The 26,541-nt window shown below is 36.9% G+C and overlaps 1 protein-coding gene and 1 long non-coding RNA gene across 3 annotated transcripts; both read right to left on the reverse strand.

Annotated features, from left to right (window-relative positions):
* Window positions 1-1,988: 1,988 nt before the first annotated feature.
* On the reverse strand, window positions 1,989-20,908 carry fstl1a (follistatin-like 1a). 2 transcript variants are annotated; one of them, XM_048196374.1, is made up of 11 exons: window positions 20,797-20,908; window positions 20,663-20,719; window positions 10,347-10,448; window positions 9,097-9,226; window positions 8,716-8,748; window positions 8,314-8,444; window positions 8,104-8,225; window positions 3,305-3,417; window positions 3,101-3,211; window positions 2,867-2,967; window positions 1,989-2,420 (listed from the first exon to the last, which is right to left on the reverse strand). In XM_048196374.1, the coding sequence occupies exons 1-11, from the start codon at window positions 20,872-20,874 to the stop codon at window positions 2,379-2,381; spliced, it is 1,020 nt and encodes a 339-aa protein (XP_048052331.1). In that variant the 5' UTR covers window positions 20,875-20,908; the 3' UTR covers window positions 1,989-2,378. The 2 variants fall into 2 exon arrangements, with proteins under 2 accessions (XP_048052331.1, XP_048052332.1); XM_048196375.1 differs by lacking the exon at window positions 3,101-3,211.
* Window positions 20,909-21,652: 744 nt separating this feature from the next.
* LOC125271966 lies at window positions 21,653-24,131 on the reverse strand. The gene is made up of 3 exons (XR_007185742.1): window positions 23,904-24,131; window positions 22,851-22,998; window positions 21,653-21,945 (listed from the first exon to the last, which is right to left on the reverse strand). It is a non-coding gene; the product is annotated as an uncharacterized LOC125271966 (long non-coding RNA).
* Between the last annotated feature and the right edge of the window lie 2,410 nt (window positions 24,132-26,541).

The raw sequence follows: 26,541 nt of genomic DNA on the forward strand, positions 1-26,541 counted from the left end.
AGGCAATCAGTAGGTCTGCTTTTATTAAAGATTAGTGATTGCATTAAATGCATAAAGCATAAATCTATTGTCCACATGTAGATGGTGAGACAATAAAAAGGTATCTGACTTTGAGGGACAGTACTCTTTTTATTTGGCATGAGCATGCCAAGGCTTACTGTAGTCATAACAGTTCCTGTAGTTATATTGATACATTTATATATACGTTTTATGGGAGAGTGGGGTAAGATGAGCCAGTGGGTTGACCCGTTACACTTACACTGTCATGTGACCATACATTTTGGAACCACCCATCATTTCGGCCAGACTGTGAATAGGAGAAGCAAATGGGAGAAGTGGTAAGCACCAATTTACTTTAAAAGCCATTTTGGGCTTTTTTCTTGTCAAAGTAAAATTTTAGCTTTATCAGATATAATGGCTGCTTCATCAAAGCAAATTTATCCAGGTCTAAAAATATGTATGTTGCATGTTAGTGATTTACCAATGTATAAAATCATTTAGCTAAATATTAGCCTGAATTGGTAAGCTGGGTAGTTTTTTCCAAAATGGCAGCTATGGGGCAAAGTGAGCCAAATTCTGTGAGGTAAATTGATTTAGCGGTTCAGCTTACCCCACCATAAGGTACTGAAGGTAATGTGGTACTACTCATTTGTCCTGCTCTAAAAAATGCTGGGTTAAATATGGACAAACCCAGGGATTGGGTTGTTTTCACCCAGCCATTTTTTTTTTCAACCAATTTTGTATTTATTTTTTTAGCCAGCAATATAGTAATATAGTAAAAGGCATGTTTTTGCTCACCCCCAAATAGGGGCAAATTTGTGGGGTAGTTTAAGCTGAAACTTGACCAGACCAGAGACTTATATTACATCTTGTTTAACCCAACCTGCTGGGTTTGTCCATATTTAACCCAGCATTTTTTAGAGTGAGTATTGATGATGGACCATTATTCTAAAGTGTTGCCAGTTTATTTGATAGGGACAGTGTTCAAGTGCACTAAATCCTTCTCTGATTAGAACCACAAAATGCTTTGCACCAGATTATAATCATATATATTTTTCACCTGTAGTCCCTAATGGCCTAACATGTTCGACATTGCAGAAAAGCTATCATACCTACCAAGAATCCTTTGAATAAAATGTTTATTAGTTTCAGTGACATTTATTATTATTCAAATTCAGTTTTCATTTAGTTTTATTCAACAAACTCTGTTTAGTGTTTTTGAGAAGAACAATTTTTTTTCAAAATGCAAACAATGAAATATATTGAAATTTAAACTTCCTTTGGATGGTTTTATATGTTGTTTAAGATAACTTGAAGAAAAGAAATGTGACTATTTGTAAAAGGAAAACTGATTATTAAATTGGTTTTTAAAAGAGGTAAATTATCTTTAAAATTTCACACGGGTTTGATTCAGATACAGTTAGATGGTCAGTTTACACCCAGATGGTGCAACTTACCCCTAACCTGGGGTCTAGATTTAGCCACAGAAACACTTTTTTTATAGGAAGCCATGTTTTTCAAACCCTTTGTCATTGATGCATTCTGATCATTTAAATCAATAGAAGACATTCTTCGGATGGATAGAATACTTTCATTGTATGTCTGCCTCATTTACCCTTATCTTGAGGACCACATAAGTAAAAAAAAAAAAGGCTCATCTTACCCCACTCTCCCTTATGTAGTTATATATGTCAATATTCACGTCACAATCAGACATGCCCATTCGGCAGCTGTGATGCCTGATTACTAGATTAAACTTGGCCCTTTTGCTTTATAGTTTTATTGATTGATTGCCCATTAAGGTTAATAAATAACAGATCAATTAGAAAACAATATGATTTAGAGATGTTTGAGATGATTTATAAACATGCTAAAAAAATGATCTTAAACCAGCCTAAGCTGGTCTCAGCTCGTTTAAAATGGTCTCCCAGCCTGTCCAGATGAAAAATGGCCAAAATGGCCAAAACAACAAGCAAACAGACCAGATGTTACATAGTTTGTGTCAGCACTTTATTAATGCAAAATCATCACAAAATAATGGGGGGGGGGGGCTTAATTGTGATACAAAATATAATCTCATATTTCCTGTTAAATTTAAGATGAACTATGAACCTCCTGCCTAGAAACATCAAAAGTACACTGAATGTGTACATTACAAAAGGTTTGCAGTATTTTACACTACAAGTACAAATCATACATACTCTCTTATATTATCCCCAAACAAATAAAGACTATAACAAATAATAAAACAGAACACACCTTTGACTTCAATAATTAATATAATAAACTAAAAAATGAAACTTTCTCTTTCCATTCAAACACAGGTTGATTGAAGTTGAAATCTGGACAAATGTTCATTATTCCTCTTGAACTGCTCCTCAAACCTCTTTAGTTGCCAATTTCATCTTCTCCACAGTTTCCTATGGGGGCAAAACAATTCCAAAGTCACACATTTTATTTGCTTTAGGTCCATAATGGCCCAGTCAAATACAACAAACAGGTAAAAACAGTACAGAAAGATTTGTGCGGTTTTCTCGCACAAACCGATCATTTCGTGTCGTCACGAGCCGCAGGGTTTAATTTGGATTTGTCTGTCGTGTTTTATTTACTCTTATAGTCCAAGTTCCCGCTGACTTGCATTATACCACTGACAGACGGCAGCGGTTGGAGTTAAAAATCATCATTTGTGTTCTACTGAAGAAACAAAGTCACCTACATCTTGGATGCTCTGGGGGTAAGCAGATAAACATCAAATTTTCATTTTTGGGTGAACTATCCCTTTAATCAATATTGCTTTCTTAGAAGAACATTATATAATTGTCCACACTTGAAAGCTCAAGTTTACAGCATTACACTCTGTACCAACCTGATGTTTATTGAGTTCAGCCACTCGCAGAGTCCACTCCTCCTCCGTCATCTCCTGATCATTTCCCTCCGTTTCCTCCAGAGCAGGTAACTTATTTGTACCTGTAGAGAGAGAGAAGACAATAAGTCAGACCACATTCCACAGAAAAATGTAATTTTATCCAGCTTTGCTGTCCAAATCCCAGCCTTTGCAGAAAAAACAACAGCAATATCTCAGATCAGAGTTTTGGCTCACCATCACAAATAACAGCGGTGCAAACCCAGTTCCCGCAGGCACAAACACAGCGGTTACATTCCAACTGAGTCTCAGCACCATCCTCGTACGTCTCATCCTCTAAGGCGCACTCTGAATACATGCAACAGCACTCAACACACATGCTATATGTTCATACATAGGTCTGTTTATATATGCCAGGGAAAGTGGGCTGAGTGGTCTTACTCCTCTCTGGAGGGTTGAATCCAGGCCTGAGGCAGTTGAGGAACTCATCAAAGCTCAGTTTCCAGTCAGCATTCTCATCAGACAGCTCGATGAGGGCATCCACACACAGACTCCTGTAGAACGCACCACTGTTTTTAATATTTTATTGCATCCATTTTATTGCAGTTACCCATTAAGAGAAAAGTCTCAGCACTACTTCAGTTTCTCATTGGCTCTGCTTACACCTGGTATTAAGATGCGTTTTGTTCAGATCACAAGTAGCCGACGATAAATTCAGGTGTAAACGGGGTGTAAAACATTTTGAGCTTGTCCACTTTCAACCACTTCCAGAGGTAGTCGAAAACGCTTTAGAATCGGATTGCTTTCGTAGTGTAAACGCTTATGTGGTTGAATGTGTTCGAACAGCCACTAAAGTCCGTCTAATTTCCGCCTACTGACCTAATGCGTAAACATTATGGGAAGCGTGCTAGCTAGATGAGATTTCAACTTTGTCGAATGAAGACCCAAGTAGGGTTTGAAGACAAGAAACCAGAAACAAATGTCTAAAAGCTGCTATGTGACAGGATGTACAGCAAACAAGCTAAAAAAAAGCCAGAACTAAGTTTTTATAAGCTAGTGTCAACCCAAAAAAAAACAACCATTTAAGGACACAAAAGTGGACACAAGCAATTGAGACAGCGCAACGTGTCATTTTACTCTGAGAACTACACCCACTAGAGGTACTAACATAATCGGCGACAAGATATTCATTATTTTTAACCATGTCGAAGGATTATTTCACCACCCTATGTGAACCTGCACACGTAGGCATACTGAGTGTCAGGATGCCACAATTTACCCTTTCTTCCTGCTGATGCTTCACGTCTTATTGCCTGTATCCACATTTCTCTCCTTAAAGGCTGGCTTTTACAGTTCGGTAGCTTATAAAAACTTAGTTCTGGGTTTTTTAGCTTGTTTGCTATACATCCTGTCAGACGGCAGCTTTTAGGCATTGATCTGTCTTTTGTTAGAAGCAAGAAATGACAAGGAGGCAGCTTCACGCAATACAAAGTCAATGGAGAGGGTTGGATTGTTCATATTTTTCATAGTGATCTTCCATGTTAACATGTGTTACAGTTTGGACTGTAATGGACTGTGTAATTAAAGGGTTAGTTCACCCAAAAATGAAAATTCTGTCATTAATTACTCTCCCTCATGTCGTTCCACACCCTAAAGACCTTCGTTCATCTTCGGAACACAAATTAAGATATTTTTGATGAAATCCGATGGCTCAGTGAGGCCTCCATTGCCAGCAGGACAATTAACACTTTCAATGCCCAGAAAGCTACTAAAGACATATTTAAAACAGTTCATGTGACTACAGTGGTTCAACCTTAATGTTATGAAGCAACGAGAATACTTTTTGTGCGCCAAAAAAAACAAATAACGACTTTATTCAACAATATCTAGTGATGGGCGATTTCAAAACACTGCTTCATGAAGCTTCACGAATCTTTTGTTTTGAATCAGTGGTTTGGAGTGTGTATCAAACTGCCAAAGTCACACCCCCCAGTGGAGAACCATTGAAATTTCAAAACTCTTATGACGTAATAAAGCCTTGTTTACTGAAACCACGTGATTTTGGCAGTTTGATACATTCTCCGAACCACTGATTCGAAACAAAAGACTCGTAATGCTTCATGAAGCAGTGTTTTGAAATCACCCATCACTAGATATTGTTAAATAAAGTCGTTATTTTGTTTTTTTTGGCACACAAAAAGTATTCTCGTTGCTTCATACATTACAGTTGAACCACTGTAGTCACATGAACTGTCAAAAATAACTTATCAAAAATATCTTAATTTGTGTTCTGAAGATTAACGAAGGTCTTACGGGTGTGGATTAATGACAGAATTTTTGGGTGAACTAACCCTTTAATGTGTAAAATAGCCAAGCATATTCAGCATTTGTAATACAATCTGCATACGTGCATACACTGGCCATTGGCCAACCTCATCTCTAGATATCAGTATCGGCATTGACCTTCCGAAGAACTCGTTTTGTATACGTGATGATGGATTTTCCGCCTGTTCCTATTGGCCAGAATGTTAAAAATGTAATACAATTTAAATGCTAAATGCACAAAATAAATACAGCTGTACTGTATATAACGCCAAAATCTTGTTTTGTCTTGTCTTATTGAGTGAGCAAATTGTGAGCATACTGAAAGACTGTTGTCAGAGGACAGTGGGGTCATAATCATTACGTTTATAGACTATCCCAGAGATATATCGGTTATCAGAGACATTTTCAGAATCTTCAGAAAGACATTATCAGAAGTGGCTGTAAAGAGTATTGACACAGAAAGTAATAAAGATGGATAAAGACAGTATTCATGTTAATAAAACAACTGTCTTCAAACTGTCTCTATCTGATTTGTGCAGGTCAAATGATAAAAATCATGATTGTGTGTCATACTGACATGGAGATAAACTAACAAGGACAACAGGTATGACATCTAATATGAACGTTATGTCTGAATGCATATGAGAATTTTTAGAGATGTAATGTTAAACTAAAATGAAGGTGCACTTTATCCATTGTAAGTGTCATTTACCTCAAAAGAAATATGCTTAAAATTACAAACTCGATTTCCAAAAAATTTGGGACACTGTACAAATTTTGAATAAAAAAGGAATGCAATAATTTACAAATCTCATAAACTTATATTTTATTCACAATAGAATATAGATAACATATCAAATGTTGAAAGTGAGACATTTTGAAATGCCATGCCAAATATTGGCTCATTTTGAATTTAATGAGAGCTACACATTCCAAAAAAGTTGGGACAGGTAGCAATGAGAGGCCGGAAAAGTTAAATGTACATATAAGGAACGGCTGGAGGACCGATTTGTAACTTATTAGGTCAATTGGCAACATGATTGGGTATAAAAAGAGCCTCTCAGAGTGGCAGTGTCTCTCAGAAGTCAAGATGAGCAAAGGATCACCAATTCCCCCAATGCTGCGGCGAAAAATAGTGGAGCAATATCAAAAAGGAGTTCCTCAGAGAAAAGTTGCAAAGAGTTTGAAGTTATCATCATCTACAGTGCATAATATCATCCAAAGATTCAGAGAATCTGGAACAATCTCTGTGCGTAAGGGTCAAGGCCGGAAAACCATACTGGATGCCCGTGATCTTTGGGCCCTTAGACGGCACTGCATCACATACAGGAATGCTACTGTAATGGAAATCACAACATGGGCTCAGGAATACTTCCAGAAAACATTGTTGGTGAACACAATCCACCGTGCCATTCGCCGTTGTCGGCTAAAACTCTATAGGTCAAAAAAGAAGCCATATCTAAACATGATCCAGAAGCGCAGGCGTTTTCTCTGGGCCAAGGCTCATTTAAAATGGACTGTGGCAAAGTGGAAAACTGTTCTGTGGTCAGACGAATCAAAATTTGAAGCTCTTTTTGGAAAACTGGGACGCCATGTCATCCGGACTAAAGAGGACAAGGACGACCCAAGTTGTTATCAGCGCTCAGTTCAGAAGCCTGCATCTCTGATGGTATGGGGTTGCATGAGTGCGTGTGGCATGGGCAGCTTACACATCTGGAAAGGCACCATCAATGCTGAAAGGTATATCCAAGTTCTAAAACAACATATGCTCCCATCCAGACGTCGTCTCTTTCAGGGAACACCTTGCATTTTCCAACATAACAATGCCAGACCACATGCTGCATCAATTACAACATCATGGCTGCGTAGAAGAAGGATCCAGGTACTAAAATGGCCAGTCTGCAGTCCAGATCTTTCACCCATAGAAAACATTTGGCGCATCATAAAGAGGAAGATGCGACAAAGAAGACCTAAGACAGTTGAGCAACTAGAAGCCTGTATTAGACAAGAATGGGACAACATTCCTATTCCTAAACTTGAGCAACTTGTCTCCTCAGTCCCCAGACGTTTGCAGACTGTTATAAAAAGAAGAGTGGATGCCACACAGTGGAAAACATGGCCTTGTCCCAACTTTTTTGAGATGTGTTGATGCCATGAAATTTAAAATCAACTTATTTTCCCCTTAAAATTATACATTTTCTCAGTTTAAACATTTGATATGTCATCTATTGTGTTCTGAATAAAATATTGAAATTTGAAACTTCCACATCATTGCATTCTGTTTTTATTCACAATTTGTACAGTGTCCCAACTTTTTGGGAATCGGGTTTGTATCTACATGCACATGAAACTTAATGACAAGCCAAATACAAGTCACTTCATTTTGGTTACTAATTTAGTAAAGATATAGGCCACACATAAAACTTTATATTTGTGTCATCTCATATAAGGAATGTAATGAAGCAAATTAATGGGGATTGTTGCATTCAGTATATGACACTTTGGGTTTAGTAAGATTTTAAGAAATTAATACTTTTATTCAGCAAGGACACGTTAACTGATGTTAAGTGACAGTAAAGACATTTTTAATGTTACAAAAGATTTCTATTTCACATAAATACTGTTCTTTTTAACTATAAAATATTAAGAATGATACACTGAAGACTGGAGTAATGATGCTGAAAATTTAGCTTTGCCTCATTTGAAAATATATTAAAGTAGAAAACAGTTATTTTAAATTGGAATAATATTTAACAATATTGCCGTTTTTACTGTTGTTTTACCATTGCCTTTTTGAACATAATAGACTTTGAAAAACACCTTATCGACCCCAACTTCTGAACGGCAGTGTGCAATATTGCATTTTATAAAAAAAAAGAGATTTTGTTATGAATATGTGTGTGTGTGTGTGTGACCTGAGCAGGCGGTTGTTCTCCTCCTCAGCGTAAGGAGAGGTGATATTAATTGCAGTCTCATTATGCTGAATGAACTTCAGGAATTCTGTTGAATCCAGCTGAGCGTCTCCATTATCATAGTTCTGAGAACCAAAAAAGTATGAGACAGACATGCAAATATGAAGGCATGTGCTTTGCGTTCAATTAATCAATATGTTTAAACACGCAGACCTGGAAATATTTGAGCAGGACATCTGAGAAGTTGGATCCTTTAGAAAACCAGCCGTCAGGCTCCACCTCAGACTGCAACCATTCAATAACATGACTCCTCAACTCATTGCGGTCCGTAAGGTAACAAACAACTAAATAATAAAACACAACATTACAATTATACATCTGAAAACTAAAATACTTCATGCCCTTTCTGAACATATTTAGCAGCATTTTAGACCCTTGAATAGTGAATGATTAAAATGAAAATATGATCATGTGATTTTAATCACCATCTACTTTTAATAATTTTAAGTCCTATTTCTCATACTCATGCTAATTATTTAAGCCTGAGTATTGGACATTGGATGGTGGTCAGTGTTTAATGATAATCAATTCTCAAACAGACATGTGTTTACTCACTTGGGCTGTTGGTGATCTTTTCCATTTTTTTCTCTAAATAAGAAGACACAGAAATAGGTCAGTGATGTTCATCAACTTCTGAAAACAGGAGCTGCTCTTTGTGCAAAGTTCTTAAAACCTTTTGCATATTTATGTATTCAAATGTGGCAAATTGTGGTGACATGTCTGAGAGGAAATGGCTGCTATTATTTAAATAGCACCCAAAACTAGGTTACAATGAGATTTTGCATGCACATCTATGGTTTTGTGGTATCTACACACACTAGTCATTGAAATGGAAAGGTCAGTAATCTTTATGGTAACATTCCATTAATGCATCATGCTATTCAGACACTATAAATATAAATGTTGAATGGAACACACATCCACATACACACTTACCTTCACAATGTCCATGATGGGCCACCTGCACTTTAAGTCCAGTGAGACAGGCATCACGATGCAGCTCACAATGATTACGGTACGTCTTCCCATTACTGCCGCAGACTGGACGCTTATGGGGTTTACATTGCTGATCAAAACACACACACATTAAAATAAGTGCACATTCATGATATCTACGTAGTTATATCAGTGGTTCTCGACTCAAAAAAAATCGGTCACATCACGTGTCTGTTATGATAGGACAGCAGGTAAAAAACAGTGCTAAAGGCAAAAAAATAATATGCCAAACAACCATATACTTGTGCATATTTGGATAGCAAATAGGCTTATCAACTTTTAAGATTGAGGTGAAAACATTTCAGTGTTTTGTAGTTTATGTAAAAAGGCTGTGTCCAATCAAAGTGCTGTTCATTTCATTACCAATTTAAAGCCTAGTTTAATCATGTAAAACATCTACCCCGGTTTCACAGACAAGGATTAAGCTAGTCCCAGATTAAATGCATGTTTGAGCTGCAACTTGTACTGACATACAGTACCTTAAAATATGTCAGTGCCAGATGCACACAAGTAATGTTTTTCTCTAGGGTATGTTTATAAAAGCTACTTAAATGTCCTAATTGAACTAAGGCCTAATCCTGGTTCTGTGAAACCGGGCCCTAATCTGTTTAGAGAACCACAACGAGTGGCTACTTTTAATTGATTTTTCCCTGCAAGTTAACATAATTGCATAAATTACATTATATAGAAGAAAGAAAGAGAGAAAGGAGATTTTTTATTGAGGGAAGGGCAGTGGTAAGGAGCCTTTGAACTCCTATGGGCCTAGTGGCTTGAGTTATGTTTTTTGGGCTAGTTTTTTGACTAGTTTTAATTGGGCAATGGACTGTTCTAAGCAGTCAACATGATGTTGGCAAGTAATAAATGTTCCTGTCTGAAAACATAGTAACCTAACCATTACTTATCCCTAAAATCTGAGGGAAATGATAGGTGAATAACACTGCTGTAGAAGCACCTAAACCCATTTGTAAGTCTAAACTTGACATAAGCTCTAAATTTGTCCCTCAAATCTGTTGGGTTGATTGGAATGTTTTTCCAGGATCAACAAAGATGTTGATCCAGGAACATGTTGTGAAATCACGTTTACCGTTTTGGGAATATCTGGCAACCCTGGTGAGAACGGTAGCATGTGTTTGAGTGGGTATTTTCAGGGTCGCGGTGAATGAGTGGCTGAATACAAATCTCTGACTCACCTCGACACACAGACAGGTCGGTTCTCCTTTCTCTGTGACAGCACATTCTCTTCCAGCTCCACAGAACACATTCGCACAAACTTTACTTTTACTCCTCACCTCCTGCACACAACACACAATAATCAAAGAAACGTGTGTGTAATGTGTTTACACCAAACAGGAGTTTGGCTCCAGCTAGTGGTGAAGAAGGGAAACGCTTCAAAAATAGTTTTATTAATATATGTTTATGCTGAAGGTCGGACATATAGTTTTAGTAGCCTACACTTAAGTTAGTCCTAATACTAAACACCAAACCCTAAATACTAATCCCCTTTTTTGTCGCACATGCAGATTTTAGACTTAACCACAAGATGGCAGCGTATACTTCATATCTTGTACTCCGTTTTCACCTAAATAAACAGAACTCGCTCACTCACTCCCCACAGACATTGCTGCCCTTTTATTGTGCGGTCTGATTGGTGCAGACCTAAAGAGAAAGCCCCACTGACACAGCTCCAGATGGGAGCCAGACCTGTTGACCTTTGCCATCTAATAAAGAGAGTGAGTAACAAAGAGTCTGACCCTGACAATACACCAGCGCATGCTGTCACTCACTGAAACACACGCATATAAAAGAAGCACCTCATGTCTGCAAGACAGATGGCACACACACCCAAACACACTTATAAACCATCTCTGCAACATCTGTGAATGTTATATATTTGAGTTTATCTCTCGTAATTCTGTCTTTATAACTTGCAATTGCGAGTTTATATCTCACAATTAGGAATTGCGATAAAATAAAGTCAGAATGGTGAGATAAAAAGTATGAAAATATTTTCATTTTTAAGCACCAGACCTTTTTAACTTATACCAATTCGCAGTCTTTCACCACTGTCAATTTGGCTAGTTAGTGCAACCAAAAAAGACACTGGTAATATCCTTGATAATATAATAGGCTATATTATATTATATATTATATTTACCAAGGGTACCAATAATGCTGACCACCACTGTCTGTGTGTGTGTATATATATATATATATATATATATATATATATATATATATATATATATATATATATATATATATATATATATATATATATATATATATACACACACACATACACACACATACACACACACATACACACATATAGCCAAACCAAAAATTATTCAGACATTCTTGATATATTTTTACTAGTGGGTGCAGGACACTATAGTTCATTTATGTAAGTAAGGATAGGAAAATAAAGTAAACTGTGACATATTATACCCAAAAATTCTTCATACAGTGGACTACCAGTAAAATTGATACAAATTTGGAACCAAAAATTATTCAGACTTTGACCTGACCATGTTTTGCTTAAGTGTTATCTGACATAATTAATTTTAACTCTGAGATCTTGTAATATTTTCTTACCATTTTTTAAACTATATTAATAAATGATATGTTCAAGGTGTCTGAATAAATTTTGGTTTGACTGTATTTATAGCAGAAGTATGCAAGTGCAACTTGCTGGCTCAGTGCAGACTGCATAAGAATGTGTACAGGAAGTTGCCATAATGGTTGGATACATCTTAGGACATCTGTCCATTTCTCTATGCCCTGTGACCCTTAACTCTGACCTTTAACATCTCACTGGGAAGATTGTGGAAGACAATAGAATGGTGCTGGAATTTGGAAGTGAGGCTTATGTTGGGTGGAGCAGCCTAATGTGAGCTGACAGATGCTTCTCTTGCTTTTTATCTCACAAGTGGGAATGTGTACACGGTGCAATGAATATTTCATATAAAATGTGCATTGAGTGCCAATAATAAGATTTCATTTGGAGAATGCATCACAGTTTTCCAGTTGTTAGTGTGTGTGCATGCATGCGTGCGTGTGTACGTGCGTGTGTGCGTGTGTCTAAGTATATTTACCAGTAATGACTCAGACTGCCAGAGAAAATGTGCACAAAGAAAATATGACAGGCCTGGACCTATTATTAAAATAAATAAATAAATAAAAAATTCATATGCTGCAAGATAGACAAGTTTTTTCACTGGGTCTTATTTAAGATATTTCACTGTCTCTTATGGCTCTTATTAATGTCTCTCTTAAAATATGAAAAGCAGCTAGTTCAATTAATCTTCTATCTAACTTTTTTTTGTTTAAAATTTATATAATGAGCGAGTACATCATGAATCCTTCTTCCAAACTGTGATTTTGTCTTTTCCTGAATCACTACACTATGCCTATAATAAGTGTTTATATTCTATTTTAGACCGAGCAGGACGGCATCCGCTGCGGAGGATCCCAGAACTTGTGTGACTTATCATCAGGGGTGCAAACTCATCAGGGATGAAAAAGGTGACAAAAACACGAGTCCCCCCACATATCACAGAATATCTTGTGTGTGAAAAAGTACACCAAAACAATGTTTTATTTATGTTGTGGTTATGATAGTTACGGAAGCCCTGAACCGCATGGTGAAAAAAAAAAAAAAAAAAAAAAAACTTGGTGGGGAGGGGAAAAAAACCGAAAACTTATCTCGTTATTTCAACATAATATCTCGTTATTTCAACATAATAAGTCGTTATAACGACATAATATCTCGTTATTTCAACATAATAAGTCGTTATAACGACATAATATCTCGTTATTTCAACATAATATCTCGTTATTTCAACATAATAAGTCGTTATAACGACATAATATCTCTTTATTTCAACATAATAAGTCGTTATAACGACATAATATCTTGTTATTTCAACATAATATCTCGTTATTTCAACATAAGTCGTTATAACGACATAATATTTCTTCATTATCTGTCAAGTTTGATAAAGGACATTCATTTACTAATGTCCTCAGTGGCGCAATGTTAAAGTATTGGACCGCCAGTCTAGCTTTTACTGCGATCGCCGCGGTTTCGAATCCGCCTTTTGCCGAGCTCGTTCTTCTCTAGTTTCACATCACATATCAAAAAAGGCATTTATTTTCAATAAAAATTAAAACTATGTTATAAAAGTTCAAATAACCTGCTTAACGAGTGTTTAATAACATTAAAAGTATTTATTGGGCAGGATTAGCAGCATGTTCGATATTACCCACTAGAGGGCAGAATAAGACAGGGAATCAATTAAAGAATGCAATAGTTATGTTGAACTACTGTTACAATTTGGTGCTCCAAAATCCCAGAGGTTTATCATGGGAATTTGCGTTCATCCCAGGCTAACCTTTATTGAGGTTAAATTTATTAGACCATAGTAAATAAAACAATTTACAGTGCAAATGTCAGGGGTGTCAAACTTACAGCCCGGTGTCCAATCTGATTTGAAGTAATAAAACATAGAGATGCACTAGTCCAGGGGCCAAAAACGTTTTTAAGCGGGTTTTTTTTTAATTATTATTCTGGGCTTGCAAACAAACTGCTTTGTAATATTTTCTAAAGATATAAAAATCAAAATAGGTGCTAATATATTGAAATAATAGGACACAGAGTGTCTATTTACAGTAAGTGCAAATAGCGTCCCTTGTTGACAAACACTCTTTACAGTATAGCTCCAATGTCTGGTTGGGCCAGATGAAATTTTGGGAAAATATTACAAAGCAGTTTGTTTGCAAACCCAGAGTAATAATAAAAAAACCCCGCTTAAAAACGTTTTTGGCCCCTGGACTAGTGCATCTCTATGTTTTATTATAGTTCAAATCAGATTGGACACCGGGCTGTAAGTTTGACACCCCTGACATTTGCACTGTAAATTGTTTTATTTACTATGGTCTAATAAATTTAACCTCAATAAAGGTTAGCCTGGGATGAACGCAAATTCCCATGATAAACATCTGGGATTTTGGAGCACCAAATTGTAACAGTAGTTCAACATAACTATTGCATTCTTTAATTGATTCCCTGTCTTATTCTGCCCTCTAGTGGGTAATATCGAACATGCTGCTGACCCTGCCCAGTAAATACTTTTAATGTTATTAAACACTCGTTATACAGGTTATTTGCACTTTTATAACATAGTTTTAATTTTTATTGAAAATAAATGTCTTTTTTGATATGTGATGTGAAACTAGAGAAGAACGAGCTCGGCAAAAGGCGGATTCGAAACCGCGGCGATCGCAGTAAAAGCTAGACTGGCGGTCCAATGCTTTAGCGTTGCACCACTGAAGACATTGGTAAAGAAACGTCCTTTATCATACTTGATAGATAATGAAGAGTTATTATGTTGAAATAATGTCTTACTATGTTGTCATACCGACTTATTATGTTGAAATAACGAGATATTATGTCGTTATAACGATATATTATGTCGTTATAACGACTTATGTTGAAATAACGAGATATTATGTCGTTATAACGACTTAATATCTTGAAATAACGAGATATTATGTCGTTATAACGACTTAATATCTTGAAATAACGAGATATTATGTCGTTATAACGACTTATTATGTTGAAATAACGAGATATTATGTCGTTATAACGACTTATTATGTTGAAATAACGAGATAAGTTTTGTTTTTTGTTTTTCCCTCCCCACCAAGTTTTTTTTTTTTGTTTTTTTTTTTTTTTCACCATGCGGTTCAGGGCTTCCGTAGATAGTAAAGCTGCATTCGATGGCAAAATAGTAATATTAGAAGTGTTATAGAAGTTGTGTTTGGATTAATTATGCTAGCAAGTGTTAGATTTGCTGAAAATAACACCAACAACTTTAAATAAAAAAAAAGTTGGCCACATCAGGCTAATTAACAGCTCCATGCTTGAATTGTCAAGAGAGACTTTTTTTCTCCTTTGTTGTTTGATTAATATGAATAACAGACGGCAGGAAAATTAGACAGTCACTTGCCCAGGTCCATTATACTGTAACACGTGCATTTAAATGACTGTTTACGAGAATACTTGCAAAGATGGGCATTTTGACACATACACATATGCATATTTCTAATTTAACCTTTCAAGAAAGCGCCAAATATAACTCCGTTCAAAATTCATGTGCTCTGTGAGCAGCGGATGTGTCTGCATCTCTCAGACAGCCCTCAGAAACAGTCTCTCGTGCATATAGAGAAATGAGCTGTCTTTTGCTGCTGACTGCGATTCAAAGGCTTAAAATCATGTTTTAAACCGCAATGCTTAAAAACGCAAGCAAATGATAAGTCCCCCACCCCACCCCCCGACAAAAACCTCATCGGATCTAGATGAATCACAATAATGACCAATTTTGGATTGAAAACAGCAAATTTCGCTAAAAGGTGACAAGTTTGCACCCCTGCGTCGTGTACATAAAGAGAGAGAAGTATGTTCTTCCTCAAGACGCATTCAGTTTTGTTTATAAACCGCTTGAGCACCAAAAGTTACATAGTGTACCTTTAAAACAGAAAACAGTTATTTAAAAGTAATAATAGTTTTTGCTGTATTTATAATCAAATAAATGCAGCCTTGGCAATACTTCTTTCAAAAACATTTTAAAAAAATCTAACTGACCCCAAATTTTTAAACTGTAGCGTGTTACATTTGTTTAAAGGTACAATCAAACTGATTTAGTATATCAGTACAGTCAGTGTTTCCTTTCCCCCACACCCATGAATGAGGAAATGAAAGTTAAACATATTAATATTAGCAAAAATTTCAAGCGAGAGAGCCGAGAGACTGAGGAATTCACACCCTAACAGATGGTGCCTTGAATGCAGACACCAGAAGAGTTGCAGACTCCACCACAGATTAAACAGAACATAACACCAATAATTGAGCTGAACGGAAACTCCTTTCACACACACATACAACCACCAACAGGCTGTATAGAAGACACACAAACACCAGGCTTTGACCTAAAACTAGAGGGCAGACAGCACATTCTTCACATTCCAGAGTGTGTCAGCTGAGATCGTCTGATGAGATCAGAGCAGACAGACTCTGTAAGATGACACCACAGCATTAGTGAACAGAAGTCACTATAAACTCACGGTTCATTGCCCGTTCTCATTCTGGTCAGAGAATTCACACTGGACACACATGCGATCTGGCAATGCGTTGCAGAAGCAGTGCAGATTCAACAGTGCAGCCATCATCTATTTTTGCTGTGCTGACAGAATTAAAGGTGCTACAGAGGATCTTTTCGTCGACTGAGAAACCAAAGACTGTTAGTGAGTTTTTGAAATGAGCGCATGCGTAAGAACAGCCCCCCTCCTTCACAGCTCATTTTGAGGGTACGCCTCCCAAAACTCGTGCACGAGTATTGGAACACGAGTGTTTACCACCGGCATTCGCTGTGTCGTGTTAGTGGATTCATTATGTCGGACTCACCGCAGGTAACTCATAATCTGCAGTTGTTACTCCTGTCTCCTGACAAAAACATTGCATGCAGCACCTGTAGAGTGTGGAAATTTACTGGAGCGTGCAGCCACGCACGTCTCTCACAAGGAACGTCATGGCAGTGATTGACGAGCCAGAGGGCCAATCGTCTACACGATGATTGCGTAAACGATTGGCTGATGTTTTTAAGGCCCTACCTCGTGCACAGAAGATGTATATTAATATTATTCCTTTCAGTGCACCTAATAAATAGTCTTTTATCAGTTAGTAAAGACAGTTTCAAGTAATATTGCAAAAATGTATAAAACAAAACATCCTCTGTAGCACCTTTAAAGTGATTGATTGTTCATGGTCAAAATTAACATTTTTGTAATTTCACCTTAAAGGCACAATATGTAATATTTTTGGATTAAAATATCCAAAAACCACGAGAACAGTGTTATATATTTTGTTGACTTGTGTACTTACGTTAGCACAAATGTTTTCAAGAATGTTTATCACAGAACCACATAAATAAGCAATTTTAACCAGGACACGGATCGTGTCTGTGCGTCGCCTATCAGTGACGTCATACCTTCGTTACCCTCGATTTCAGGTTTTATTTTGTAAAAACCATGGAAACACCAAAAACACTTTAATATATTATGTGTTATATTAGACAAGGGAACAACTGTTTGGACACATTTATAGACAGAAACTAATTGTTATATAGCTCAACACGTTTAATCTTATTGTTTGAATCTCGTTTTCTTGATCATTAACATGATATTCTAATATCGATCGATCTTACTGCAGTGTAACAAGTGTCTCATAGCAGTCACGGCGCGAACGCACAGAGTAACGTTATAACAATTTTCGACACACTCAAATGTATCTAATATGATAAACGGCACTGTGTTACCCCACATACGCTTGACTGGAAGAAGCGGAAGCGGCGACTGTGGCATAATAAAAGTTCCTCTGCTGTTGAGACGTGTGTCTCTCATTAGCAATCGCTCCAGCGGTTCAGCTCCTCCAGCACTCGGCCCAGCTCTGCTTCATACTACAGTAACGTTAATAATCTCACCCATGAACATTTCTGCCCAAGTCCCACTGATTTCATTATGGAGGTGGGAAAACCGTTTAGTACGTTTTGTATAAAGATTTAAAGTCCCCCTATTATGCTTTTTCGGATATTACTTTTCATGCAGTTTGTATTATAGTTTTTTTTTTTAATGTAAAGCTCATACGGATCATGTGTGAAACGGGCGTCAGACACACCAACCTTTCCTCCTGTGGATGATCTTCCCTCGTGTGGATGAACTGTGAACACGTTTCACATTCACTAACACCCATATGGCAACCAAAAACTGCTACTACAAAAACACAAACATGTGCTTATCCACATTTTAACCACTTCAACCAATTTGATAACTCAGGCATGAAACAACACAAATATGCATCAAATCAAGATGCTAGCCAAAATTTGGTCACTTCGTCAATGGTATAAGTTTTTTAGGCCTTGTGCTAAATATTCTGAATTGTGTGCTATGTCTCTATTTTGCAACACTGCAATAACGTTTAATTGCAACACCCTTCAGTAAGTGCTAAAACACAATCTAAAACACAATCTAAAACAGTGTTGGATCCTGTGTGTTTGCAGCAGAATCTGCAGCATTTGTAAGAAACATGGTCAAATGTGTCAAAGACTTACCCAGCACTGACAACAATAAAAATGGCATTTAAAAAGTAAAAAGCAATTTAGTCCATTCCCCATTGCTAAACATTTTTGAAGTGTTATACTACTAAATCATTCAGGCTCAATCTCAGAGCTTTGGTATATTGATAAATCTATATTTCTATCCTCTCAGACTTCCATACATACTGATCATTACTACTGCAATATTAGTAAAGAAGTCTTACTTCTAGTTCTGCTTGGATGAACATACATCTACAGTCATCCAGTCAAACAAAGAGAGTGAAGAAAGGTTCATAGATGGAACCAGATTGACTTATGACTTACAAACAACCAAATAACTCGCAAAACCCACTCAGAAGACCTTAACCCCATAGCAACCACCTTTTGCACAGGCACCACTGGTTGAATTCGCTACTGAAAGAAATGTGGCTTTTTATACTCGCAGGCCACCATCCAGATAATCTGATACCATACTGTGTTATCTATAGTTGCATTTAAGCCCCCCTCTGCCTCAGGGGGCCTAGATCACATACTTTTGTCTGCCTGGATGTTTGTCCATATGATCACATGATCAGAATGCCAGTATAAATGTGTTTATTATGTTGGAGGAACTGGCAAATGAAGTATAGGCTACTAAACGTCTGTGCATACATGGTGAGTTCAAGTCAATTTGGCCACTTTTTGACATTGACATGACTGTCAAAAGTGTCCCAATTTATGTGAATTCACCATACCTTTAGCATGATGACATAAACATGCTCCTTCCTAGACTCAGCCTCAGACGTCACGCCAATGAACCGCTGGCTAAACGTCTGATGTATTTGGTACACTTAACTGAAAACACTTCAGGATTTTCAAAGTCGTCATCTGATTGGTTGAATTCTACAGGATGTCCGGGAGATGTGTGCGTCACATTCTGTAATGGTCCATCTGGAAACAAATGCCGTGAAGCCAACCCCCCTCATGGAAAAAGAACGCCGTCGTGTTTATTGACATGTCAAACGTCCTCTTGAAAGCTGCAATAGAGTCCAGACCTTCTGCCGTCAGTCTGAAGGTCTGGCTACATGAGACTATAGCTCCAGTGCAATTGGGCTACTTTAACACCGTTGCTGTTGTTTTTCATGTCTGCAGATTGAAGCAATCCCAAATAATAAGATATTTAGCCCCTGGAATACAAATTTTACTAGGGGAACCCTGGCAAATGTGGATTTTACCCCCCGGAACACGATTTTTACAAGCGATTGGGCAGGTTTTGGGTAGCAATTGGGCAACCCAGACAAGCTCCTCCCCAATTTGTGTTAAACCTGCATAGTGGAAACTATAGGTCTAATCGAGATTTATGCACCAATGGTAAATCTATAAAGATGGAAAAGTGTATAAAACATACTAAAATTCAAAAGCTTGGGGTTTTTATAAGAAAACATTTTAAAAAATCTTACTGGCACCCAACTTTCCAAAAGATCATTCTGTTCCTCAACCATCTCATCACTATGCAGATGGTACCTGTGAAGTCATCTCTAAAATTATACCCTCCACACAACTGTGCTTACTGAACTCTAGAGCTCCGGTGTGAGGACTGTTGTTTGGTTCCTAATGAAAAGGCATGAGGTCGTTCGTCCTGATGATGTACAGATGTAACAGGCCTTCAGGCACCCACATGAAAAGACCAGCACATCTGCCATGTCTAACTATGTCAACACTGCACAAGACCAGAGGACTGATCACATGCCAGAGCTTCAATTCTAATAGTTACGCACACACACACACACACACACACACACACACACGTGTTTGTGACAGACAGAATGGCTGTGCCTTTGCATGTCTGTGAAGTAATAGTGTTAAAATGCCCTTATCCCACCCAGGTGGTAACGTCTGCTGTTGTTTTGCTTTCCATTACTCCATGTACCAATTACTTCGCTTTTACCTGCCAAGACAAACAGCAGCTGTTCATGCCCAGACAACTTTAGCTTACATCTGACGCCCTAACTGCTGGGTTAAAAGTCAGAAACGGTGCTTCAGGGCTTCTGAAGTTACAGTGACTTCAAACTATGACAATGAGAAAACAATCCATAGAAAAACATAAAAATTACTTATTTAAAAGACATTTCCATTAGCCCTAAAACAGCACAATGCAATGCAAAAAAGTTTCAATGAGGTTCTGTCTGTCTGAAATGATTAGGCCAAAAAATTATATCCTCTGATGGATTTATGGCTTTAGTTATTTGCAGTTATTCATATTGGCAATATCCAAAGATAGAAAATATACAAAAGTGCTCTGTTCAACTCCTAAAGTCACATTTTCTTCTATTAGAGAATGTTGTCCAAAGAATTCAGAAAGATTTCTGTCTTACCTCTGCGTAACAGCAGACAACGAAGAGGACAATGAATGGAGAAAGTGTCCTAATAATCTGTGGAAAGTCACAAAACTATAAGAACAAATATATCAGATGTATCATGGTCTGATTCATAAAGCTTGATGACTTACCATTATCAGGAGATGAGAGGAGAAAGTAGAGATGAGAGGAGCTGCTGCACGGACAGAGTAAGAACTGAAGGACAACATTACAGACTTCTGGAGAGATCCAGTGATTCACCCTCCCCCAGACCCCCACCCCCAAACACACACACACACAGTGTTCGTTTCACTATATTAGTGAGGATGTTGCATAGACTTCTATTGATTTTTATATCAGGTTAATGATATTTTCTATGGCCTAACTAACCCAATCCCTAACACCTAAATACACTGTTAAAAAATTACTGTAAATTTTACAGTAAAATACTGGCAGCAGGGTTGCCAGCCAGTTACTGTAATTTTTACAGTAGTGTTTCTGTAATTTAATTTACAGAATTTTACTGTAATCGAGAATACAGTAAAATTCTGTAAATTAAATTACAGAAACACTACTGTAAAAATTACAGTAACTGGCTGGCAACCCTGCTGCCAGTATTTTACTGTAAAATTTACAGTAATTTATATATTTTGTATACTGCATTTTTACAAAAAAATATATTGTATACTGCATTTAACATACTTCTTTAAATAGCAAATACACACATTCAAGTAGTTTAGTCAAGTAGAATATGTAAAATGCAGTATACAATATATTTTCCCTATTGCTCACTTAATGACTGGGAGCTGAATTTTAAATTTAATCTATTAACTGCATAAACTTTAAACAAATTTTAACTGCATAAAGTGTTGTATAATGCATAACTTAATTCACCCCCCTCCCAAAAAAATATATATATATTTGATGCTTCTTAATCTTGAAAAACAGGTCAAAATGTAATAAATATATCTTTCAAATTTACATTAAAAAAATGCCATAAAAGGTGTATTATTTTGAATTTATTTTTTATTTAGAAAATCATTTTATTTTTTAAAGGGACAAAATTGTATCATGAAAATGTTTTTAAATTACTTATTGGCCATCATGGCCCTTCACACAAAGAAATACAATTATAACTATAACTTGACCAACAGGGTCATATAAAAACATTTCTTAAAACCCACATCACTTTTATCACTTCATGAACATACCAACATGGCCAAACAACAAGTCCAACAAACTTGATCAAAAAAGAACAATTCTGCTCCAGATGATGTTCCATCCCAGGATTCAAAGAGAGGCTAGAAATATTGAAAGGAACAAAGAGGACAATACATTAGATATATTACAAAACATAATACTTTAAGGGTGCGTTCACACTTGTAGTTCGGTTTGTTTGGTTCATTTGGTCCGGACCAAAGAAGAAAAAAAAGCATTTAGTCCTGGTCCGGTTAGCGTTCAGATTGGCAATTTTATCACCGAACCAAAAGATACCGAACCTAAAGGCACAGGGATACATTCACAACGTGATTGGTCGGATTTTATGACGTATTGCCTATTTTGAGATGGAACTTACCGAACATCCAAAACAATGCTGTTTGCTGAGGTAAATGCGCTCGTTGTGTGTGCGTAGCGGGGCGTAGCCTGCATGTGATGGTATTTTGGCCAGTTGGGAACTAGTGAAGAGCTTATAAAATGTGTAAGGCAGTCAAAACACCGGCAGGAATCCATCCGTCACACACACAAACGATCTGCTGTGTGGAGATGCGCGTCTGATGCCTGTGATGAGCAAACTCGCGTCTATGACGAGAAAAACCGACATGCGTGAGGTTTCTGTCCTTTTTACGGTCTCATCTTCCTTTTTTTGGTTCGGTTACATGTCTTTGGTCCGTGTTGCGTTCATATATCATTCGAACCGCACCAGAGTTCATTTGGAAGCGGACCGAGACCCATCTTTTCAGCGGTCTCGGTCCGCTTGTTTGGTGCGCACCGGGGTTCGGATGGCAGCGTTCACATATGTTCAAATGAACCGCACTAACCGAGCAATCACACCAGGGTTCCTTTTAATCGAACCAAACATGACAAGTGTGAACGCACCCTAAGAGACTGATAGAGGGATGATAGATACAGTCAGATACAGATATAGAATAATAAAAGTATATAATAAAAGGAAAAATAGATCTTGGTGTGTGTGTGTATTTCTTACATTTCAGAAATTCCACTGAAAATCCATCACTTTGCACAGAAGAGTGGCCACATGTAGGTTGAACGCAACCCGTTTCTTCTGAACTGTCTGCCTGTTGTTTTAGATGGCACTTTTCCTTTCGTCTTTGTTCCTCTCTCCAGATAAATACCTACAAAGTGCATAAAGGGTCAGGAATTCAGATTGGTTTTAGCTTTTGAGGCATGTAATCATGTTTATGAAATTATACCATGTGGTAGAGCAGTATTAGCCTACAACTCCAGTCCTGAATACTTACCTCCCAGAAAGTTTTAGATGTCCCACTAATCAACACCTTATTTAACTAATTTGTTTGCCAGGGTCAAATAGAGAGACATCTAAAACATTCACCCTAAAAAATAAATGTCTAATCTAGTTGAGAAACAAATAGTTTGTAGTTGTGTTAAAGGCCTCAATAGATATAAAATGTACATCTAAAAGACAAGTACAGGATGATCAGTTTGTTCATATCTGTAAATAGCACATTTCATTTCAAGTTAAAAAAGATTTGTTTTCGTAATGGTACGTTAATACATTAACTATACAAGGCAAACTGAAATCAAACAGAGATGTTAAAGTGTTTGCATTACCTTAAGTTAGCAAATGTCCACAAATACATCACATTGGTTACGTTAACAGCATGAAGCAGCACCATTTTGCGTGACACATCCTCCGTGAGCGGCCTGATCGCGTCGCGAGGCTTTTTCGTTTCGGCCCGTGTTAACAGATGACTGTCTGCCTGTACAAATGTGATTTATGCCATAAAATAATCACGACCAAGTGCGCTGATGAACACAAAGTTCTCGTGAATTCCAACTGTTTCTAATTATTAATTTTCGGCCCACAGCCGCTATGCTAAAGCGCCGGGGAATGTGTGAGATCCTACCGCGATCGCGCTGAGGAAAACCCCGCGCAAGTCTGCTTCGCGCCCCGCGGACGGAGGATGCGTCAATCCGGGGTTACCAATATGAATTGCGAATGTAAATACATACATATTTACCAAAGACTGAGGGGGAAATGAAATAATAAGTCACTTACCACAGTTGTAAATCACTCCTCTTGCTGCTACTCGAATCTTGACCGTTGGAGATCCCACAATGCCTCTGTATATTTGAAATTTACAGCAATATTCTGTAAATTTGATTCAAACCGCCACGCCCCCGGAATTCATTGCAATTTACAGCAATATGCTGTATTATTAAAATACAGCCATCGGCTGTAAAATATTGCTGTAATTTTTACAGCAATTCATTACAGTGTATAGCCCTCACTGAAACATGCAAAACACTAGATTTAAATAAAAACATGTTTTGGCAGATTTATAAGCCTTTTTAACTAGTCTGTTGTCATAATATTTCACTATGTAAGTGAGGACATTTGGCGCTCACAATAGCCTAACCTGTACACACACACGCTGAGTTTTCATGTTTTATGGAGACTTTCCATATGCCTTGTATACTGTACAAACTGCATATTCTATCCCCAATCTTAAACCTACCCATTACAGAAAACTTTCTCAATTTTACATTTTTAAAAAAAGCATCATTCTGTATGATTTATAAGCCGTTTTCTTCATGGGGACAAAAACAAAATGTCCCCTCCAAGTCAAAAATTACTAGTATCCCTATCTTTGTGGGGACATTTTTGGTCACACACACACACACACACACACACACACACACAGGTTTGTTTTGCCATCTTAGTGAGGACATTCCATAGGCGTAATGGTTTTTATACTTTATACCCCTACACTACCCCTACCCCTAAATCTACCAATCACAGGAAACATTCTGCATTTTTAAATTTTTAATAAAACATTGTTTAGTATGTTTTTAAAGCTATTTTAAATATGAAGACTCATGAAATGTCCTCATAATTCATGTTTACGTCATAATACCAGTGTAATACCCATGTCATTATACAAATTTGTGTCCTCATAAATTACAAAAACATGCGCGCACACACACACACACCCCTCTTAAGAGCCAGTAAAATTTTATTGGTATGATTTATGAATTACAATAGCCAAATTATTTCAGTAAACAGGACAATAAAAATAAAATTTGCACACTTTGAACATTAAAAGTCACTTTTAAAATTCAGAATTTAAACTTGGAAATAAATTAATGTTTAAGGATTAAAAATTCCTATGTTATACTAATCATGCTTAATTATGCAAATGTTTTGCATTGTCCTTTATAATAAAAATGTAATTTTCTGCTAGAGGTCTTATAATTGTGGAAGAAATTTGTATTTGAATATACAAAAACTTCTTCAATCTGTCCAGTAATCATGCTGTTCTATACATGTATGAATTTCTTTCCTCTGTGGAACAAATGAAGATATTTAATGTTGGTAACCAAACATTTTAGGTGAATATTGACTTCCATTGTATGGACAAAAAAACAGACATTTCTCAAAATATCTTCTTTTATGTTCCACAGAAGAAAAAGTAAAATAGGTTTGGAACGGCATGCAGTAAATGATGACAGAATCATCATTTTTGGGGTGAACCTTTTAGATACATGTAACTGCATCCATTACTGATTTAGTGCAACAGCGCCTTCTGCTGGATTATCATGACAAGTGAAAACAAAACAATACTGATCTTCATTTCAGCAGTCTTTATAATACTTGTCTGCATTGCATGTTAGGAAAAAAAAAGTCTTTTGGCAGTGTTTGCACTTATAACTGCATTAAGACGTGTCTACCATTTCATATGTCTCTGAATTAATGTGTTTCCTCGGTGGTGAGGAATCCCTAAACCACTCATAGTAAACTGAGTTTACCCTCTCTTTGTAACTTTTATGATTTTCTCTTTTCTTCGACTTTTCAGAGACCTGGAAATAAAGGCAAAGCACAACTGAATAACCCTTGACACATATAGATACTAAATAGAGTGTTGAGGTTTGACAGCAGCACAGAGGTGTGAGCTCTCAAAATTCATACCTCATTTAAAGAGACATCTGCGTTTGTGACCTTTTAGAAAGAGACAATAAGCAATGATCAATAACCAATTAATAATCAGTCTCCCTGTTTGTCTATATATAAATGCATTGCTGTCCTTTGCATTTGCCAGTTATGTGAATAAAAAATATAAAAATATTTTACCTCATCTCGAGTTTTCAACAAAAATAAGCAGATAACGAATACCAGAAGAAAAACTAAACACCAGAGCACAGTCAACACGATCACTGTTGAAAAGGTGGCTAGATTCGTCAAACTTTGAGACTGCACAGGATCTACAAATTAAATAAAATAAAAATAATTTAGACATCTTTTAATGTCTGCTCTGTATAAAGCCACTATTACTTTTCTTCTTGAAGCTAGATTTCATTCCATGTCGTTCATAACAGCACTGAAGAATTATAATTTAAAAATTAAAGAAGATTCACTTTAGTGCAGAGTGATCACAGTCTCAACTCACCTGCATTATCAGAGGAATTATTGAAACCCATTGTTATCCATTCATCTGCTGAATTCAAGATGGCATACTACAAAGTAGCATGAGATTGGTGAGAATACTTCTGCTCTGGTGTTTCCTCTTATAAAACTAGGTAAAAACTACTCTGTGATTAAATCAATGAAGACTTACAATAAAACTCACCCTCTGATATCAACTAGTTGATAAGCCTTGCAGCTGCAGCGCGAGTCTGTTTGTTATGCCGCAGTGTGG

The sequence above is a fragment of the Megalobrama amblycephala genome, linkage group LG7, assembly GCF_018812025.1.
Source record: "Megalobrama amblycephala isolate DHTTF-2021 linkage group LG7, ASM1881202v1, whole genome shotgun sequence".
Lineage (NCBI taxonomy): Eukaryota > Metazoa > Chordata > Actinopteri > Cypriniformes > Xenocyprididae > Megalobrama > Megalobrama amblycephala.

Coding starts and splice junctions, on each gene's coding strand:
- fstl1a (XM_048196374.1), bottom strand. CDS start 20,874: ATGTTGTCCTTCAGTTCTTACTCTGTCCGTGCAGCAGCTCCTCTCATC. Junction 20,720..20,796: donor CCTCTCATCTCCTGATAATG/GTAAGTCATCAA, acceptor GACTTTCCACAG/ATTATTAGGACACTTTCTCC. Junction 8,445..8,715: donor AAAGATCACCAACAGCCCAA/GTGAGTAAACAC, acceptor TTTATTATTTAG/TTGTTTGTTACCTTACGGAC.